The sequence below is a fragment of the Lemur catta genome, chromosome 16 (assembly GCF_020740605.2).
Source record: "Lemur catta isolate mLemCat1 chromosome 16, mLemCat1.pri, whole genome shotgun sequence".
Taxonomy (NCBI): domain Eukaryota; kingdom Metazoa; phylum Chordata; class Mammalia; order Primates; family Lemuridae; genus Lemur; species Lemur catta.
The window spans coordinates 7,010,844-7,029,418 of NC_059143.1; the positions used below are offsets into that span (position 1 = coordinate 7,010,844).

The 18,575-nt window shown below is 45.5% G+C and overlaps 1 protein-coding gene across 2 annotated transcripts in view; it reads right to left on the reverse strand.

The window, feature by feature from the left end:
• Positions 1 to 18,575, reverse strand: part of MTCL1 (microtubule crosslinking factor 1) — a 117,056-nt gene that overhangs the window by 49,654 nt on the left and 48,827 nt on the right. For both annotated transcript variants that reach the window (XM_045527262.1, XM_045527264.1), the window contains exon 4: positions 2,876 to 2,935. In XM_045527262.1, the coding sequence (XP_045383218.1) occupies positions 2,876 to 2,935 (60 nt within the window). The remainder of the gene's footprint in view (positions 1 to 2,875; positions 2,936 to 18,575) is intronic.

The window sequence follows — 18,575 nt, forward strand, 5'->3', positions numbered from 1 at the left end:
GCATGCTACTTTAAACAACCCCAGCTTCTTAGAACTTTCAAAAGTAAAAGAATCAAAAGCACCTTTTCCATTTTTCATTAAATATACATTTGCAAAAAATCCAAAAACACAAGACAGGTCTTTTTTGTTCACATGAAGGAACGGAGTTTAAGCCAAAAAACATAATCAGTGGAGAAATGAATGTAAATACTTTGCAAATAAATTAGGTTGGAAGTTAAAAGCTGGAAGATAGGGCATGCCATCAACCCCATCGTGAACTTGGGAGCCAGAGTGTAGCCTCAGTCCCAATCGCCTCAATCGCCCCATCTTCACCTGTGCAGCAGGGAAAGCCACAGCAGCAGGTATCACCGGAGAGAACGTCGTCCAACTATGAGAACAACTCGGCCCCACCATCTACCCACCTCCAGCCTGGAGCTCAGGACTGGGCCAGACCACGGGGTGGGCAGGGCCACTGTGACCAGTGTCCTGACTCCACTTCCATGCAGACTTGTGGCCGGTGAGGCCCTGAAGTGGCGGAGGCCAGGCCGGGAGGGGTAGATCCGGGCACAGCGGCCTGCACAGTTGAGCAGTCTCATCTCAAACAAGAGTCTCGATCAAGGACTCTTGGGCCGTCTCCCTGAGAGTTTTCCCCAAAGGCTGAACTGAGAGGTTGGGAGAGGGAGGTAGGATCTCTGAGAAGGGTTTTAAGTGCTTATCTGGACTCTTATGCCAGTAGGAGATCCCATGGAGCCCTCAAATCACCTCGATTTCAGGAAACCTTTAACTTCACACCGTTCCCCGCCAACCACCATCCCCTGCAAGTCTCACTATAACCAGAACAATACTCCTCCGTCGCCGGGAACCTAAACCCAGGTCAGTGAAACAGCAAGGTTCTACGACACACCCTAATGAGTGACCGGTTTGTATATTACCTGAGGATTGATGAAATGTCCAAAAAGTCTTCTTGTTCTTTAAAGAAAGAAGCTACACAGACACCGAGATTCTAACACGTGATTAGAACATGCTGCCATCGACGCGACACCCATGCATGCATGGCGAGGCTGCCGCCAAGACTAAAGCAGTTTGTGAAATAAAGAAAATCCTGAAGCTGGGGGGGGGGTTGTATTCAATGAAGGCGTCAGACTTGCTCCTGAGGAGGCTGGAGCAGGGCCCGCTGGGCCTGCCAGGCGGTGTGTGGGAGGCGGAGGCCCCAGGGAAGCTGAGCTTGGCCTATTCTTGGGGTCTGGGGGGAGGACTCCTTCCAATAAGATGGGGAATCACAGCCTCAGTGCAGGAGGCTGGACACTCATCTTATCTCGCAACAGAGACTTTCTAAAACTCTGCCAAGACTCTAGGGCGGGGTCCAGGCCGAATCCTAAACTTAAGGATGTCAAGCTCTGGTTTCGGGAGCTCGTCAGCTGGCGCCAGGAATGCAGCAGGAAAGCAGAAGATCAAGTCAGACTTTCCCCAGGACGCAATTCCTGCTGCGGACAGAGAGGGCAAGCACTGCGTGGGGGGAGACGCACGGGGCCCACCACCATCGCCACCAGTGGGAAAGGCCTTGTCAAGCGTCAGAAATATATTCTGTCTGCATATATTCTCTGGCTTGCAAGTCTGCCATCTAGCCAGCGGCCCGAGCGGCTGTCTGCCCACGTGCCTACCTTGCGCCAGGGCGCCAGTTTCCTTTGAGTTTTGGTCGCAGACCTGCAGTTCCCCAGGCGTTCCAGTCCACCATTCTGCTGAACAGAAACTCCTTTCTCAATAACCCCGCGGGCTAAGGGGGCGGCCTGACACACCCCAGGCACCGCGATGCGACGCTGCCCCAGGAGCTGCTGCGCCTGTCCTTGGCCCGTTTCACCCGCAGGCGAATGCAATTCCATGTTGGTCATTTCACAACGGGGCAGAAATCCCCCTTTTAAGGAAAAGATCTCCCTTGGTCAAGAGCCAGTTAATGAGAAGGGCCCAGGAGGGTGTAAGCGCCCAGCAGTGGGCGGCAGACTTTCATTTCCCTGTGATTAGTGGATTCTAAAGTGAGATGTGGGGGGTAGAGAGGATGGAAAAGAAAAGTTAATCTTTGGCATTTCTGCTGCTCACACGGGCCTGGCCCTCCTGGAATGACATTCTGGGCATCAGTGAGTTTGGAGAATGGAGAAACCAGGTGGGATCCTTAAGAAGAGAGTTCCCAGGGACAGGCTTTGAGCTCTCCCGGTTACCCTGACGAACTGCGTCTCTCTAATTACTACTTGCTCTCAGGGTTCAGTGACCTGATATCCCAATGACACCTTTGTTCTCCCCAACACCTAATACTAGCAGCGATTTTTTTAAAAAAGAAGAAAGGAATCTAGTAAAACAACTTTTCAGAAAAACTAAGAAAGTTTTGAAGAACACATACCATGTACATGGAAAGAGCTAAGCTTTTTATAACATTTCTCAGCTAGAATATTTTACTTTCAATTAGGACAATTTAAGATATTTTCAGCTTGCACATTAAGAAAAAAACAACACTCAAAACAATGGCTTATGAACAGCCCAACACTTCAGCAGCTGTATTATTTTTACTGTGTGCATGACTTTGAAGGCCACGACACTTTTTACCAGTTAGGAGGACTGCCAACCCCCTGAACGACACCTAAATCTGTTTTACACAAAGCCGGTTTGTTCTTCTCTTTCCTGAAGAAATCACCAGCTTATCAGTGCAAGAGAGGAACAAAAGGGAGGAGCTGTGGGTTTGCAAAGAAATGTTCACCCCATGGAGGTTTTCAATGAGTCCAGATGTTTCGGCAGGTAATGTTTCTTTGAATGTTTTAAAGGCAAAACTAATACGTTTTGAGGAAATTCAAAATGAGACCATTTCCTCTTTAGGAGATATAACATTGGCATGAAAACCTCTGCTTACCTGGTTAAAAGTTTTCTTCTCTTTGTACATTTCCCGACTGCCTCTTCTTTTCAGGGAACTCTGAAATAGATGCAAGTGACATTCTGTTACCAAGGTGGTCACACGTGACAGCCACCATAGGCGGACGTCGTCCCCACAGGTGGGAACACACACAATTGACGAAGGCTGTTTTCTTCTAGAATCAAGAAGCAACTTAGAGCCAACATTTATATGCAGTTGGGTAAGTCTGGTGAGAAGTTTGAATCCTAATTATTGCATTTGGGGTATTCCTCACTCATTCAGTTTAATGTCAAAGCAGGTGGCTGGATAATTTGTACCAGTGCAGAGAAGGCAAGAAGAGGAGTAAGCTAGCAAGTTTTGGAAACAGATATTTAATATTTCCAGAGCTGGTTTACCTTCCAAATTATGCTTTGTTTGAGCTAATATCAAAATTAATTGTTGATTCCTTCGTGGCCAGATAAAAAAGTGATAGGGAGAGAAGGATGGCCCTTGTTTATGGGGAAAACTTAATCGAGGTTGCAGAATTCTGGAAAAATCCATGGCCATTCATGTTTAAGCCTCCATCTTAAAGTTCTCACAGAGTTTATAATCTATTCTCACATGAAGTGGCCTAGCTGTGTCCTACGGGGGGAGGGGAGGGTCCCTGCCTAGTTTTAATTACAGGTGCACCACTGCCTGGTCCGGGCAAGAAACTGCAAATGTGTCTGAAATACAAGCATGAGCATGAATAAAAGGGCCCAGGATGTCTGCAACATTCTAGCAGGAATCCAGGACAGTGCCTGCTAAGGGGAAGTGTGAAGACAGAAAGAAATGACCGGAAGATGAGTGAGAAGCATCCTAGAGGCATATGAAGGGATGTTGTAGCCTCTTAATCTGAAAAGATTAAATTAATCCTGAGGCAAGCTGGAAGCAAGCAGGGGGAAGGAAAGGAAAGCTCTGTTGGTCCCATTCAGATCTTGGCGGGTAAAGAGGTTCTCCTGACGCTGCAGCTCCCGCCCGTCCCCCCAGACCTCGCCTTGGGTGGGCCCAGCCCCGACTCGCGGCTGTCTTCTGTGCTGCCACCATATCGGGACAGTGTGGAAAGGAGGCTCTCATGCAAGTCACCTGTATCACAGTTAGAGTTTAAGTGCCGTAGCTCAGTTCATGTCTTAAGAGTCTCACTCTTAGAATGCCAGGCCTTGGCACTTAGTGGAAGAATTCTAGGTTAAGAAACAATTAAAATTCTAGCTGCCCCTCAGCCTCTAGGAGGCGGAGACCTGGCTAACAAAGGGGGCTGGAGCCCCAGCTGCGGAAGCGGCCTTATTTCCTTTAGTCCCTTTGGCAAAGTGAGTCAAACACAGAGAGCCAGGGTCCTCCAGCAGGTGAAGGAAGCCTGTCTTGAGAGCGGCCTGAGTTCTCGCGCCGTAACAGGGGTTTTCACCCTCGCGCTTCAGTTAGGGAGTGAGTGTCTTTTATTTGAACGAGCTGAGTGAGGTGAACATCCCTGATGATCCGTCACGCAGAAGAGTTACAAAAAAGAAGTCAGGACAGCCTGTTCCCAAGTGTCACCTAAGGGACTGGATTCCAGGACTGTAATGGCAAGTGCGGAGCCTGCGGTCCACGAGCCGCCCAGATGTCATTGCCATCTCCCACGGGACCGAGCAGTCTGTACGTGCGGAGAGAAAGCTACGTATGTGGAAGTGAAACAAAAGCTAGAAGTGGAGACAAAAGTTTCTTAAAATCTCTGCAGAACCCCGGGCTGCTGCACTTGATGCTGGAGGTGGGAGCACGTTCTGGGTGGGGAGGGGGTGAAGACAGGAGCCTCTGCCCTGCCTCATGTCCCCTGCTAGTGGGCTGTCACCTGCGGCCCCCGCCCTGTGACCCTCCAGCAAATCACAGAACATGCAGGAGCCGTGGAACCCCCGACACAGACCCCACTCACGATGAGAATTAGAATGAGAAACGCTGCAAGGATTAAAGCTAACCGGAAATTTGCAGGACCTGCATGAGGGAAACCACAAAACCGTGGGGAGCAACACAAAGGAAAGCCTGATGCTGTGTGATGGGAAGGCTCATGTGACTTAGACAGACACCCGTCACGTTTCTCCCAAACCACCTTGTAAGCGAGGTATCATTTTAACCCAATTCCTCTCTCTCTACATATACATGTACATAAAATGTAACACACAAACAAATATACACACACTTTTACTGTTTGTAAGGGTGATAAGAAGATGGAAGGATATGACAAAGTAAAAAATCTGCCAGGCCCAGTGGCATGTGCCTATAGTTCCAGCTACTCGGGAGGCTGAGGCGGGAGGATCGTGTAAGCCCAAGAATTCGAGTCCAGCCTGGGCATCATAGCCAGACCTTGTCTCAATAATAAATAAATAAATAAATGTGTGTGTGTGTGTATATATATATAGAGAGAGAGAGAGAGAGAGAGTCATCAAGAACAGGAGTTGGCAAACTATGGCTCTCAGGACAAATCAACCCATGGTCTGTTTTGTAAACAAGGCTTAATTAGAACACAGCCCCATTTACTATTGTCAGTGGCTGCTTTGCACTGCAGGGACAGAGCTGAACACCAGTGACAGACCATTAAGGCCTGTAATGCCTGCAGTATTTACTGTCTGGCCCTTTTCAGAAAAAGTTTGCTGATCCCTGATCTAGAAAAATAAAATTAGTGAAAATAGCCAAGAACACTTTGAAAAGGAAGTACAATGACAGTAGGTTTGTACTAAACACAGAAATACTATAATGGTTTGGTGCTGGTATAAGAATAAACAGATTAGTGGAACAAAATAGAGAGCTCAGAAATAGATTCAAGAATATATGAGATTTTAACAATCAACACAGATAGCATTTTAAACTAGTGAGGAAAGAATGAGCTATCTGGTATATGTTGGTGAAACAACTGTACAAAAATTACATGATCCAGAAGAAAGTGAGATCCAATTCATACTACGTATCAAAATAAATCCTAGGTGAAGTAAACTTTAGATGCAAAAACTATAAAGGAACTAGGAAAAAAAAAGACGAATTTCTGTTTGTTCTTGGGGCATGGTCTTTATAAACACAGGAAAAACAGAAACATCCAGGGAAAAGATGGACAGATTGGTGACATTTTTAACTTCTTAAAAAACATATCAAAAGAAACCACTTACAGTATTAAAAGGCAAATGATAAACTGGAAAAACATTTTTCTAACACATGACAAACGTAAGAGTAATATCTTGACAGCAATAGAAAAATCATCTTAGTAAGAAAATAAACAAATGGCCAATAAATATGATTACTAGTATGTGTTAAAACATCATTTTTTTTCACTTAGAGATTTACAGACTCAAAAAAGGCAGGACACATAGTGTTGGCAAGAGCGGACGGAGGCAGCCACTTCCAGGCTGATGACTGGGTGTGGCACTCCACCTGGCGTTTCGGGGGCAACTCGGGGGCAACTCTGCCACACACAGGCATAGGTCCTGAGGCAGTAATTCCACCTCTGAATGTGCCCTGAGGACAAACGCAGACATGTGTGCCAAGACTTATGGGTAATGCTCATCACAGCACCTTTTATGACAGTACTCGAGTACCATGGAGGTATTACAACAATTTTTCCCTTTCCTTTGCAGCATATATTTAAGGTGTACAACATGATGTTTTGATATACTTATCCTGATATGCATATACACAATGGAGTGATTACTATAGCTAAGCAAATTAACATACTCACATAGTTATCTTTCTTTTTTCTTTATCTTTCTTTTTTTTTGTGGTTAGAGACCCTAAAATCCACTCTCTTGACAAATTACCACAATACTACACTATATTATTAATTACAGTCTTCACGTTGTACACTAGATCTCTAGATACAATGATGGTTTTGAAGAATATTTAAAGATACAAGAAATGCTCACAATACATTAAAAGGAAAATGCACGTTACAAACAGCATGTATTTTATGATCTCAAGACAGCTAAAATATAAATATATGTATTATATGTGATATAGATATATAGTTACGGTGATATAGTTTGGATGTCTGGCAGCTCCAAATCCCATGTTGAAATCTGGTCCCCAATGTTGGAGGTGGGGGCAGGGGGGAGGTGTTTGAGTCATGGGGCAGATCCCTCATGAATGGCTCAGTGCCTTCCCATGGTAATGACTGAGTCCTCGATTCATTAGTTCCCCAAGAGCTGGCTGTTGAAAGAGCCTGGCACCACCTCCTCCCTCTCTGCTCCTTCTCTCCCCCTGTGACACGCCACCTCCCCCTTCGCCTTCTGCCTTGGTTGGAAGCTCCCTGCAGCCCTCACCAGGAGCCATGCTTCTTGTACAGCCTACAGAACCGTGAGTCAAAAAACCTCTTTTGTTTATAAATTATTCAGCCTCAGGTATTTCTTCATAGCAGCACAAAACAGACTAACACAGTTAGGAAAGTGGACTGGAGGGGCATACATGAAAATGTGAAATAGTGGTCATCTTCAGGTGATAGAATGATACGTGATTTTAGTGTTCTTTTTTTATGGCTTTTCAGTCCCTAAATTATCTACAGTGAGTACTATTTCCTTTAAAATGAAAAAAAAAAAAAAAGAAATGAAAGCCAGGAAATCAAATTTGTATTTTAAAGATGTTGGAGAAAAGAGATTATCACCAATCTCTCACATAGGACTGCAATGGCAATTCACTGGAAGCTATTCACCAATTTCTTGGTCCTTCAAATATAACCGGTACATATATAGTTGGTCAAAAAGGCCAGGAAGCCCCCTGAGGGTTGGGGAAACTGGCCAGGTACCCCACTGCACTAAAGGTCTCCAGGCATATGGTCCCCTGGCCACGCATCAAGCAATCTTGAGAACAGCCACCGCCCTCCAGCACGGGCCACATAGTCTCCTCACTGGCCACCTGCCAGAGCCTTGTCTAGTGGAGAGTGCTGGGTGCCAAGAGACCCTGGGCAAAGGGACCCTGGAGGGAGGACAATTTGTGTGAGCATTATTCATGCCCCACTTATTCCTTTGGATGACTCACAGATCCAGTGGAGAGTCTCTTCCAAGGAACAATGAAGGGTCAATGCAGACGATCAAATAAACTAAACCCAGAACGCAGCTTTGCCTGGTGATTAACTCTAGTCTGATCAACTGCCAGCAAATCAACCCCACATTCCTACTGAAAGAAAAAAAATTAAGTTTGTGAATCCAAACAGAGTCCCTCTAAGGCTGATGCATTTGCTGAGTATTGCATATAATTAAATAAAATATGAAGATAGGCAACTTATACTTTCATGTCAATTCTTAATGGTTCCTATTTTAAGTTAGCCAATTTCTTCTGAGTAATTTCAGAAAAACGGACAAGCTCTCAATTGCTAAAGTGTCTCAGAGACAGACTCTGGAAGTCTAAATTTTTTTATTTAATTTAGATTGGTAATAAAAGGAGGCAAATAAAAATTAGGACACTGTAAATCGTAAGTCAGTATGGGAAAGAGAACATAGATGTAAGCTGGTAATTTGCAGAATTCTTACAGATTCTTATTATTTAGAAAGTTTGTAGTTTTTGGCTGGTTTATAGCACACACAGGTATAAAATCAGATCAAGGCAATGAAGACGCAGAGGTCTTTTTCCTTTTGGGAGGGAGTTATCAAGATTCTTTCACTCATATCAAAGTTCTCATCTGAGTTCCATGAGATGTGAAGGACGAAAATTATTATTAATAGCTTCTCATTCAGACAAAAGCACTAGGTCCTGGCTGCAGGAGCCTCCCCACTTCTCTTCACTCAGCCCTTCAACAGCTCCCAGGCAGACTGGTCCCTTGGCACCAAGCAGTTGCTGCACCTTGCACTGAAGTTCTGCTGCAGGACCCAATAAATATAGTCCCCTCTCAGACTCAGCAGAAAACCCTCCATGGCCACAATGCAAAGGAAACCCTTTTTCCTTGGCCCTGTAAAGAGGGCAGCAATGACATTAACAACCACCATGTGCTGGGCACTTACACATGCCAGGCACGATGCTAAACTCTTCTTTACATAAACATCTCTTATGGCCGAGTTGTGTCTCCCCAAAACTCATATGTTGAAGCCCTGATGTGATGGCATTAGGAGGTGAGGCCATGGGGAGATAATTAGGTTTAGATGAGGGCCCAAGGGCAGAGCCCCCACGATGGGATCAGTGTCCTCATAAGAAAAGGAAGAGACCCCAGAGCCTCCTTTGTCCACCAGGTTAGGATTCAGCAGGAAGGTCGCTTTCTGCAAGCCAGGAAGAGGGTCCTCACCAGAACCCAGTGGTTCTGACACCTTGATCTTGGACTCTGCAGCCTCCAGAACTGTGAGAAATGAATGTGTGTTGTTTGGGCCCCCAGCCTGTGGCATTTTGTTACAGCAGCCTGCGCTGACTGAGGCAACATCTAATCTAGTTCAATTCTTACAAGAGCCGGAAAGGCATATATTAGTAACAGTCATTAATAGACAAGAAAAACAAAACACAGCAAAAAGTTAGGTAACGTCTTGTTCAGGTGGCTCCAGGGAAAAAAGAGGTAATGTTTCAAGGTCCCCCAAATTTGGAGATGGGACACCAACCTCAGCCCACCCCCAGGCCTGTGCTCTCTTGCGGTCAGGGCCCTCGGACGCGCAGAGCTGCCTTCCAGGGCCCGCACAGCCCCATCTCCCAGCGTATGGCCGTTTTCCTTTTTTGTTTTCTTCAGGTTTTTCAGCCCCAAATTGCTGAGTTTTCTCATCCAAAAAAATCTCTGCCTTTCTTTAGCAAAAGAGCACAAAGAACTATTATAGGAACGGTTGCAAACTGCTGCATTCATGAGGTACCTCATGGCTATGAAATCGTATGTGCTGGCACTCTGATGCCTTCTGAGAAGATCTGAGGCTGCAGACAGCAGAAGTCCTTATTTGGAAAAGTAAGACAGAAAACTATTATTGGAGGACAAAATACCACAAAGTAAATGAGGAAAAGAGAAGGAAAGTTACATTGAGACACTCTGGCTGAAGAAAGGCACAGTCAGAAGTCAGAGCATGGCTGGGGATTTCCTGCAGCCATGACCAAGAGGGGAAGGGCCAAGGGCAACAGCACAGCCAGGAAGTGCAAGGTTCAGAGCCTGCTGGGACAGAGGGACAGACAGAGACACCAGCACACCCAATCTATCAAACGCCACTTTCTCCAGGGAAGAGAACACAATGATAAAAATGACAGGTCATTGCACATGCAAATTCGGGGAACATGACATACATTTGCTTGCAGTAGGGCTGGTCGATTCATTTTAAGCCTTGGGGACATATATCTTGAAGCCTAGTCATTGGAAAATTGCTGGCTAAAACTACCACACAGTCATCTGAACTGACCAGCACAAAATAAACTAAACTGAAGATGATAAAGTAAAACTGTAAATTATAATAAATACACAAAGAAAAATTGAAACTGACAACCATCACAGAATCATAATAATGACTGTACCAAAAACAAAGTATCCGTCCCCCAAATTCTAAGAATCCCAACTCTGAATGTGCACAGACATGTAGGCACTCAGCAACACCACCAAGCGTTGTATGAAATATGGAACTAGTTAACAGAATGCACATTTCAGAAGCTCCTACTAACTCACTTAGTAGGTAACCAGTACATGGCCCTGGGGCATTCATCAAAGTTGAAAAACTGTAGAAATTATGCCATGTGCTTGTCAGAACTGGAGATAACATTGTATCTTTTTAAAGATAATCTGTTTCTGGCCCTCCCACTGGTCTGTAAAGAAATCTACCAGCCCATAAGGACAGACAAATTATTTCCTAATCTAACAAAATAATGAAAACAAAACCAAAAATATCATACAAATAGATAATATATTAAAATGTTGGCCTCTTTTCAGAGAAAATGCATCACCCATTTTTTTCAGATGCATTGAATATGAAAAATTGTAGTTTAACTGTCAAAGAAAAGAGCACATGAAAAAGCTTTGAGTTATGCCTGATGCTATTTTATAATAATCACACCCTACAGACCTTCTAATTTGACTTTGAGTATCACCCTAAATGACAGAGTGCACCATTACACTAGTAAAACTTTATACACAGTTGTCAAAACTCAGAGAATGTAAACTTAAGATCTGTGCTTTTCAGTAGATGTAAATAACTCAAAAAAAAGTATAAACAAAAACTGAGCTCTAGTTAACAATGTGTATTTTGGGGAGAGTGAATGGGTGTCAATAACCTATTTTCAAATGCACCAAAAATAAGATGGGTGAATAGGTAAACAGATGGTTAGACAAGCAGACACGTGATAAAACAAGTATGGTAAAATGTCAACACAGAATATAAGTGGTGGGTATCTGATGCATTCATTGTAAATTCTTTAAAGTTTGCTATATGTTTGAAATTTTTCATAATAAAATGTTGGGAAGAAAAACATTAGGCAGGTAAGTTTTAATTTTCACTAAAAATAGTTAATATATACCCATTAAAATTATGATTACTAAAAATTTTTAATGATGGGAAATTTTTCATAAAACATCAATCTTTTAAATGTACGATAAAAACATACACTTAATATAATCTTGACAAGATTAAATATTTTTGGTCTTCGAAATATTTGGAGGCAAATACACTATGATGTAACAGTCTTATCAATGGGGAATAGAATTATGGGCGACTTTATGTTTTTGTTTATAGATTTTTTTTGTATTCCCCCAGACAGTAAAAATTAATATATATTAATTTTTCAAATCAGAAATGATGTCATTTTTTAAGGGGAATGGGACTGACCCGGCATAATGCAAACATCCACACACCCCCATTAAACCTGTGCTCTGCCTCACCTGAAGCAATGGGTGAAGCGGAGCGGTGCTCAGGCCAGACAGAATGGAACAGGAGATTAGACTGGAGGATTAACCCCAGGCAGGATTAGCTCAGTGCTCCAGGGATCATCAGATACAGTTCCAAACAGAGGACAAAAAGTAGGGCCTAATGGACATCTGAGGACAACAAATGCAACTCTGAAACTCTAATTGCCTTCCCAGGCCGAAGGCTTCCTATCCAGAGGCTCTCCCACTAGGTGAGGCCTAGTAATACCCTGTCCAACTTGCTGACCTGTGTCTGCCTAGGATCCTTGCTGTCTGGAGCCACTGCAAACTGCTCTCATACATCAAAAGTGTCCCTGGATAGCATTCTGCATAAAAGCCACTCATGTCCCTTGGGTAAATCTTCAGCAATTCTCATCTCCAAGCATTGGCGGCTTGGATTTCTACCTCTAAGCACCGACTAGAGCACACTCATTAGTGGTTTAAGAGGAAGGGGCAGATTTTTGCCCCACGGCTTCATGATTCTTATGCAGCAAAAGTGCACTCTCTCCTGCCTCCTTTAGCCTCCACCACTGCCCAGGGAATTGCAGATGATTCAATTAGGCAAGAGCAGACTGAGCTGCAGGGGGAGGCGCAGGATGCTAGCTGCTCCCGCAGAGTGAGAAAGCCCTGGAGGCCAGAGAGCTGTTCTGAGGCTGGGTCAGTATAAATACACTTCCAATAAATAAGAGGGAACCTGGGAGCAGAACAATCCCCAGTCCTGGGACTAAGGGTGGGCCCAGCACAGTACGGAGGGAGGGGTGGCCTGGCTGTACCTGCTCACCCACAGCTCTGTCCTGCCCAGCCCTGGCTGGGAGGCGGCTGGGGCAGGGCTGCAGCTGCAGCAGGCCTTCTGCAGAAGAGTGAAAACAGCCCTAGTTTCATGTGATAAAAACCAAATAAGCCAAATAAGTTTGATTATCCCCGGTGCTGTCCCATGTGCTAAGAAGCCTGACACCCCAAACTGCAAACACTTCTGCTAGCATATTAGATTTGTATGTATGAGACAGAACATTGCAGACAGTGTTTAAAGGCATGATCAGTTGCCAGATCCGGTATTTCCACTGCAGCCCCTCAACAGCTAAAGCCATCGTCTGCAAGTCCCTACAGGGGTGCCCCAAGCCCTGGCCTCTGATGCAGAGTGACCAGAGCCCAGAGCCCATGGAGTGGTGCTCCAGTAGCCAGGGAGAGAGAGCTGCTCCTCTCCCAAAGAGCTCTGACAGCTCATGCCTCCCTGAGGACAGGGCATGGTGGATCAGCTCACAGGACAGGCGCCGATACAGGGAGAATCATGGAGGTGGCTTCATTAGGCATCATCTTTCACAGCTTGCCCCTGCTGAAAGGTGGCCTGATTGCTTATTAACTGTGCCTTTCTGATGTGCACAATCTGTTTCATGCTTTTAAAACCACATCAGTCTAGCTTTTTGTCTGCTAAATGACACCAAATCTATAACCAGCTTCTTATGTGAAATTCTGGTCTGAGAAAATCCAGGTGTTGTTGGATCTTTATCTTCAAACTATAAAAATCTGGAAGACCTCGAGTAGGTACGGAAGGGCAAGAATGTGCATTACTCAGACTTGCGGCTGCATGTTATTAGGATGGCTCTTCCTGGGGTGATCTGTAAATCCACTTGCGCAATCTGGCTGGACTCTAATGGCTCCTGAGCTGACAGGAGGAAAGAGGCTTAATCAGGAAGTGCCGTCTGGCTGCAAGCCCCTCCAGCTTCCTTCTCTGATGTGGCCCACGTGGCCGCTCCCTGCTGGGACAGACCTCCAGCCTCTGAGGAGCCTGCATGCCGCCTACTTCTCAGCTATCACCTGTCCAAGGATGAAAATACATGTCCCAGGCTCTTTTAACCCTTAGATCCTCTTACTTTATTATTCAGCAAAATCGCTCCCACCCAAAACAGAAGAGTGGCACTTGCCCTGGAGGAAGTGTGGGAGGGGCAGGGATGCCAGCTGCCTGCAGCACCTCACATGGGCACGTCCCACCCCGGGGCAGCTCAGTTCACTTACCTCAAGAATGGGCAGCATGAGTCCCTAACCCATGAGAAATCTGAGGCTCATAAAGGCCAAGGACCCGTCGGGGGAAGTGGGGCCTCACTCTGTTCTGCTTGCCCACATCACGCTGCCTCTACAGCTCACTTGACCTGGCTGCCCATAGCACAGCCACTGAGCAGCAAGGTGTCACTGCTTTGCTAGTCAGTTAACTGTCCAGTCATCTCTTGGAGGTTCACCAAAGCAGAGCGAAGTGTGCATGTGGTGCACCTCGCCCTGGGTTTCCACGAAGCAAGAGGCTCAGTGAGCCAGCAGGCCTCCCGCTAGCCTCAGCCTCACCCAGGTGCACACACTTGGTGTCTGCAACACCCACCTGGGGATGCAAATGGCTTCAGGAAAATAACCCCTTGGAGACTAAGTAGTGAATGGCCTGCAAATAGGCAAAGGCGGGGGGGGGGGGGGGGGGGGGGCTTTCTTCGTCCTAGCGGGTGTCAATCACTTGTCCTTGCCACAAGTCAAGCTTCGAGGCTGCCCCACAGTGCTTTGGTCCCACACCTCCAAAGGCCACTATTTTGCTTTGACTCCTCTCTTGGGCACTTTATCTCTTTTTTCTTTTTGTGAATCACTGGGAGAAATGGCACCTGTAATCCATCTAACAGAGGTGAGAGTGTATAATTTCAACTGTTTTTTAAAAGCTACTGCAGTATGCCTTTAGAAAAAACTGAAAATTCAAATTATAGCTTGTTTTGCACTGGATAATAAACTTTATTCCAAAATTGGCCCAACATCTTCACCAAATTCTCAGTTTTCCAGCAAGCACGTGAAAGCGCACAAGCCCCAAGGGTAAAAGGGAAAATGAATTAAGAACATGAACACGCACATCCAAATCCAGGCACACGCTCCGCTGTGGCTGCCGGAGAGCTCCTCGAGCACCTGGAACCGCAATTTCCCTATTTGCAAGTGGGAAGAACAGTAACACGCACCTTATAAAAAGGGCTCCCGTTAAGGATTAAATGAGGCAATATGCTAATAAGTGACAACCATAAAATACAAACATCACCCTGCCACGCAATTATGATTCTTTTCTGGATAATCTTTTCAAGTGCTAATCATCCTCTTTGTTGCCAAGTAGAGAAAAAAAGCCATTATTAATCATTCTCGCTTTCTTCTCTCTCTGGGAGAAAACCAATGTTTAGGAAAAGAGTCTTTTTCACTCTGCATGGGAAATGTGCGTTTGAAGCATAAACTTTTTCCAATTGTATGATTTCCGTATATTCTTTTCTGCATATGGAACAGAATTTAGATAATTGAGAACCCTAACTTCACATCACAGGCCATACAAGGTCTGTCAGGAAAATGTCTTACCACTGTCTGTTTCCCCCAGTAAGAGGAATTATTCCTACCATGTCAGGGAGCTAAGTGGGTCAGATTTTCCAGTTTAACTAAGGATGCCAAGAGCCAACGGCAAAAATGGCTTCACACACAACGTATAGGATGAGTCAAACCAGGAGAAAAACGATGATGCACTCTCTCTCCGACTATTAGATCCCAGCTATCAAGGGAGAGACACTCCTCTGTGACTGACAAGGCTTTTCTCCAACATATTAACATAAAATGAGCGATAAGGCCCAGACAGATTGGCTGAGCCAAAGGCTAAGTAAAAGCATGAAGAAGAGGAAAGGGAAACAGAGAGAACGGAGATTGGGAAGCCTCTTCCACACCACAGCTTCTACCTTCGGTCCAAGAGGGAGAGTGAGAAGCATACAGAGAGCCACGTGGACGGGCTGGAAACTCTCCTCTTGGGTCACAGCGTGAGCTTGATGCACAAATACGTGAACTATCGATGTGGACCAACATGCAGCTGTAATGAATGACGGAAAACTCGGATTCCGTCCCACGTGGGCTTTATGCCACGTCAGACCTCAGTGTCCTGGGCTGGCCCCCCGGGAGCACCCCCAGCCAGCCTGCCCCGCACCTGTCCCCGGGCAAGCCCTCCCGGCGCTGTTCTTCTCTTGGACATTTTTTTCCTCTTCCTTTATTTCTAACATCATGATCACTTCTGGGTTTCAGTTCTGTTTTCTTCCACACAACCGAAACCAGACAGAACAACTCGGCACCTCTTGTGTCAAGGCCTCCTTCACACTGGACAAACACTGAACATTTTGTTACAAATGAGGACACTTTGAATGGGCTCAGTTGTGAATTAGCACCCGAGGGTGGAGAATGTGCAATTGGCAAGTGATTTCAGGCTATATGAAGATATATAGCAGACATTCCAGATCTTAAAACATAATGAAGACCGAAATTGACAAAGAGGAGAGAGAATACACAGGGACTGAAACGAGCCCAGCCCAGAGCGGCCACTGTGACGACAGGTGGGCACAGGCGCACCCTCCAGAGCTCAGGGGCATCCTGCCCGCCCCCCTCTGCCCTCCGAGTTCTCATGCTCCTCTTCCCCAAAACCCCAGATCTCCCCTCTGCTCGCCCCCACCCAGGGAAGTCCCCACTTGCTTCCACCTCACCAGGCCCCGAGCTCCATCATCCATCCGTCTCTGCCACCGTCACCATCACTCCCGCCTCCACCCTGGGGGTTCCCTGCAGGTGCCGTCTGTCCTCAAGGCTGGAAGCCATGTGGTCCCCATCAACTCCTCTCCTGCCTAACCCCATGCCCAGAGCCTGCCATCCACGCCACGCTGTTGTCTCTACCCATCCCCTTTCTCTCCCATAGCCCAGGAAGACTTATCACCTTGAGTGATCACTTGAGAGCCTTCTTAGGGGGTACACCCCAGGGTTGCTCCCCTCAATCCACCCTGAGCTATTTAATAATGTCTTGGGTTGGGGGAGCTCCCCCTCGCTTAAACGTCCCTACACACTTGCAGGGTGATGCGCATATTCTGTGGCACGCAGCGCTCACAGGCACAGGCCAGCTTTAGCCATGGAGATGGCACAACATGATGCCAGGAGCTTGTGTTCATGACGGTCAGTGGCTGCCACTCATTCAAGAGTCCTTACGCCTTCTCTCTGAAAACTCGACCTACAGAAAGATGCCTCTTTAAAACAATTGTCAGGGACTCAAACAGATACCTGTGCACCACTGCTCACAGCAGCCCTATTCACACAGTCACAAGGCGGAACGGAAACCAGCCAAGTGCTCACGGACAGATGAACAGATACACAAAAAGAGGCGTATCCACACAATGGAATAGTACTCAGCCTTAAAATGGAGGGAAATTCTAACACATGTTACAACATGGATGAACTTTGAGGACATTATGTGAAGTGAAATAAGCCAGTCACAAAAGGACAAATATGTATGATTCCACTTATATAAGATACTCAGAACAGATACATTCAAAGAGACAGAAAGTAGAATAGAGGTTACCAGGGCTGAGAGGTGGGAAGAGGGAAAGGGATGATATTGTTTAATGGGTACAGAGCTTCTGCTGGATAATGAAAAAGTTGTTGAAATAGTGACGGTTGCCCTAACATTGTAAATGTATTTAATGCCACTGAATTGTATGCTTAGAAGGGGCTAATATGGCAACTTGACTGCAATGTATATTTACCACAATTTTTAAAAAATGCTAATTACATCCAAAATAGTCTATTTTATGAGTCATAAAAAGCACCCCAAACAAAGCTCTACATATGGATTTCTATAGCTTATATTCTGGGTGTCACTGTGCAATCCCATGATTTACCGCACTTTCCATGTGCACAGTTCTATACATTCTCCTTCCTCTCCTTTTATGGCCAAGAAGCTAAGATTAGTTTGTACTGTTTTTAATCTGTAAAATACACATTCAGGCAGACTTATACTTTTCATAAATGTTTTGAAGGTAGCTTTTAAACAGTGACCAAAACTTTGGCAACTTTTTTCTCCAAAGACCTTACTTTTTTTTTAAAAATGACAGCACACATTTAAAATTTTTATTTTATTATATCTCTAAAGGTAGTTTCTCCTCTGTTGACATTTCAAGTCAGTATACGTTAATCAACTGTTACATGCATGGTTTCCTCATAAGAAGAAACTAATTTCTCATTCCTTAATGTATTTGTAGAAAAATATTTCTAAACTTTACCAGAAAATACTAGTGAGAGAAATTTTGATTTTCCATAGAGTTGTAAAATCTTAAAACTTATTGGAAATAATGTAGAAGTGCCTTCTACGATATCCTACATTTGCTTTATGTACATACGCGCACACACACACACAAATAAACTGAAAGGAATAAAGGAACTTGGAAAGAATGGAAGAAAGGAAGGAAGGAAAAAAGAGAAAATTCCAAGCATTACGTTCTGTGCCTAACATGGCTCTAGCTGACCATTTACCTGAGCCTCTGTATGGACTGAGACGTCAAATTCCTAACCCTTTCTGGTGGGTGAGTGCACCAACCCTGGGGAGATACATCCCCCAGGGCATCAGCTTGAAGAACGTCAGGTAAGTTAGCACACACTTTGCTTGCATTGTGCATCTAATAACTTGTTCCATTATTGCCAAACACTACATATCCAAGATCCCTAACCCTAACAGCACCTCTGTGAGGTGGGTGTTATGTTCGAGTTTCAGGTGTGAGGGAAAAGGCTCAGGGAAAGGAACCTGGGCAGCACCCCCGCCGGGACTTGAACCCTGTCTCTTCCGCACAGCCTGAGACTCTCGCCTGTGCTGCCTATCAGAGGAGGGAGCGGGAGAGAAAAGTGGGTCAGAAACACCGTACGTCTCCATGCTGACTGCTCTCCTGTTCCGCACGGATGTGTGGGGTTAGCCCGCATTCCAGAAGTCCACCCGGCAAGGCACAGTGCTGCGGCGTTGCCATTTGGTGGCCCCAAAGGGGGCGAATAGGCCCCCAAGCACTCCTTGCACAGGTGGAGTCGCTCCTGGGCCTACTTTACAGC